At 36.8% G+C, this 3,245-nt stretch overlaps 1 protein-coding gene across 1 annotated transcript; it reads right to left on the bottom strand.

Moving 5' to 3' along the window:
• Nucleotides 1-301: 301 nt before the first annotated feature.
• On the bottom strand, nt 302-2,970 carry LOC110865774 (protein NRT1/ PTR FAMILY 5.5). The gene is made up of 2 exons (XM_022115089.2): nt 2,393-2,970; nt 302-1,578 (listed from the first exon to the last, which is right to left on the bottom strand). Exons 1-2 carry the CDS (start codon nt 2,962-2,964, stop codon nt 717-719), a joined length of 1,434 nt encoding a protein of 477 aa, XP_021970781.2. The 5' UTR covers nt 2,965-2,970; the 3' UTR covers nt 302-716.
• Between the last annotated feature and the right edge of the window lie 275 nt (nt 2,971-3,245).

The following is a 3,245-nucleotide window of genomic DNA, read 5'->3' as shown; positions in this document are numbered from 1 at the left end:
TTAATGTTATATTTATAGTTAAAACCTAACAAGAATCCTGTTCGAATGCTGACAATTTGCCGACAGTTAACCCCTTCGCGCTATGCGAAGGGGAATCAACTTTTGCTTCGTGTGCCGCCACGCTTCATAACTCATTTTCTTCTTCTTCTTCTTCTTCTTCTTCTTCTTCTTCTTATTATTATTATTATTATTATTATTATTATTATTATTATTATTATTATTATTATTATTATTATTATTATTATTATTATTATTATTATTATTATTATATCTTGGCGCTTGTCCAAGGCTAATCCAGGAATGCTTCGCGTAGCACCAAGGGACTGATTTCCCAGATTTTCTCCTTTTGCGATCCCGTTCAGCTATGTGACGACGCGGATCTTATTTCAGCTTCATAATCAGCAGATTTTTGGCGTTTTCTTCTACTTTCAGCAGCAAATTTGACGTGGATTCTCTAAATTCTATGGTCCTATAGCCGAAGTGGCAGGTGCTAAGATGAACTCACGGGCTGTAAGAAAAATTCGTTTTAGTCACAACAATCTTTAGTTATAATTTGTCAACTGATTAGGGACAAACTTCCTGCTCTTGTATAAATGCAACCAGTAACATACTTATATCCAAGGTCATCCATTACACTCCACTTGAAAATAGACAACAACAATGACCAAAATCAATTTCACACAAAAGTAATAAATGGAAACAATATGACATCCACCTCAACAACAACACTTATTATCTTCGAAACCTTCATCCATTTCTCCGCCTTCTGGTTCATCATCAACACCATGCGGTGATTCCTTATACTTGTAGAAATATGCAACAAATACATAGATAAAAAGATTAACCGTGCTTAACCCAGCCAACACCAAATAATATCGATCCAAACGGCTTTTATTTAAAGTGTACTGAAACCAGTTTGGCTTGTGGTTTCTCTCACTCACCTTCCCCACAACATAGACTGACAAAACACTAGCCATGGTTCCTAGCCCCAACACACCCTTTGTGAAATATTCCAGATATTTGTGCATAGATTCAGGTGTTTGGTGCCTAAAGAAGCCAGAGATACTCGTATTAGTAATCCCATCAACGGCTGCAAGAAGCATAAACTGAGGAAGGAGTGCAAATATACTCATTGGGATTCTCTCGTCGGGCTTTTCTATTAAACCATGGTCCCTAATTCGATGTAGTCTTCGGGTTTCCACTTTTGCAGCAGTAATACAACATAATACTGAGAAAACCATACCTGTTGCGATCCCAATTGGTGGTGCATACTTCTTCTTACATATTACCGTTAAAAATGAATAAAATTTTGCAGATACGGAGCTTGTGGCTTTATAGAACAAAAGGAAGATAGGAATTGGGACCTTTATCTTTCCAAGTTTTCTATCCATGTGATTAGCTTGCTCCAAAAAGTAAGTGTTTCCGATAGAAAGTACGATTCCAATGACAATGAACGTTAGCCACACTGGGAGCATACGGATACCAATCTTTGTGTCTTCTACTTCCCGCACGCTACAAACCTTCCATTTTATCTGTTCTTGCTCTCCGGGTAAGTTGATAGCAGCCTTGTCTAAAAATCTGTTTTTAGTATTAATTTTGTAATTAAGAAAATCTATATTAATTTCAGTGTGCAGTAGACATGATAATTTGTCTCATCTACTTAACGAGTGGGCCAAGTGATTCACTACAAGATAAACTGGTCCAATTGGTTGAAAGCCCCAATGTGTGATTTTTTTTATTTGCTTTTGAATTGGTAGGTTGTTTAGGATCAGAACAGATACTTTAAAGAGTTTTTTTTTTGCAACTTCTAGTCAGTTCACTACCCATACCAGTGAATTCAAGGCATATCGATCGACAAGGGTAACAAACTCAAGGCATATCTGACAATGTTTTTTTGAGTTGATGGTGTGCTAAGCAAACTTGATAGGCTTGTTGGAGTGGAAAGCATGGAGTTCGTTTACAGTGATTTTAATAATATATTCCTCAACCTGAGTTCGGTAATCAAAGGATCAAACACAATTTTACAAAGATGCTCCCTGGTTTGTTTTCCACAACAATAGCCTCCATGGAGTTCGCTTGCCACACCATCAAACTTACAAAGTTTGATTCCCACACCAATAAACTATGAAAATCTTGTTAGATCTGCCTTTAGTTCACTCTATGAATAGCGTGAACATCATAAATCTTTAAATCTAAAAGAAACTATTTGTTATTGTAATGAGATAGATTCTTAATCATCCTAACACATTAACTATTCACTACAAAAATGACAAACTTTTTTTGTGGGTCAATGTGGCTAGTTTTGACTCTTATGAAAAAAACCCAATTTTCTCACCGTGTACTGTTTTAATTGAAAATGCTGCAAATTAAGATGAAGAATAATTAAACGGACCTAAGGCTGCTTGTTGAACGGGCATCTTCTTCATTGGAGAGCTCTTCACGGTTAGGGATTGGCTTCAAAATATTCCGAGCAGTAGCCACAAAAACTCTCAGGGTGGTTGTTAAAGGACTCCCATTTGGCTCAGTATGTTTGTACTCTCGAAATCCAGTAAAGAACCAAAGTGTTGCCACCACCGAACATATGGTCGGAATCCCAAAGCGAAGTGACCATGGCTTTATATATGGAAGTCCAATACCTCCAGTTATTAGTACAACAATCACCATAAAAAAACCCGGTACTTGCATAAACTTTATATCTATCTCTTCAGTTTCAGCTCCAGAGTTTTGTTCATTTCCATTTCCATTGTCATTTTCATTTCCGTTGTCATTGTCATTTTCATTTCCTTTTTCTTTTTCATTTTCACTTTCACTTTGTTGACTCAATAAGGGTCCTATAGAGACAAGATGACCAGCCATCCCGGCTGCAATCAATAGTAAAGAAATATAAAACAAGACTTTTTGTTTGTGACCAATACATTCCTCCTTGTAGTCACTACATGGACCAAAAACCGGCGGCGTTGACATGGACAATAATCCTAATCCCTGCATAAATTGTATACTTAATATTTTCAGGGTTTGATTTAAACTACATTATATACAAAAGTTGTAGGGTTATGTTGAAATCAGTAATCTCTACACATCCTAAAGTACAAGGGTTGATTAGTATTAGTATAAAGTAGTTTAGAAGCTAGTTATGAAGTTCGGGGACCAAAGGTGTCTTATCAGAAGATTGTAACCGACACCCCTAATGAAATCGATGTGTTCCTTGGACACACCCTTTGGATCGACGGCTTCAAGGAGGCTTC

Source organism: Helianthus annuus, chromosome 6, assembly GCF_002127325.2.
Source record: "Helianthus annuus cultivar XRQ/B chromosome 6, HanXRQr2.0-SUNRISE, whole genome shotgun sequence".
Lineage (NCBI taxonomy): Eukaryota > Viridiplantae > Streptophyta > Magnoliopsida > Asterales > Asteraceae > Helianthus > Helianthus annuus.
This window is presented reverse-complemented; position numbering and strand designations above follow the sequence as displayed.

What these genes read in the sequence shown, in the direction of transcription:
- LOC110865774 (XM_022115089.2), bottom strand. Translation starts at nt 2,964, where the DNA reads ATGTCAACGCCGCCGGTTTTTGGTCCATGTAGTGACTACAAGGAGGAA. An exon ending in CGTTCAACAAGCAGCCTTAG is followed by an intron (nt 1,579 to 2,392) that starts GTCCGTTTAATT and finishes TACTAAAAACAG; the next exon opens with ATTTTTAGACAAGGCTGCTA.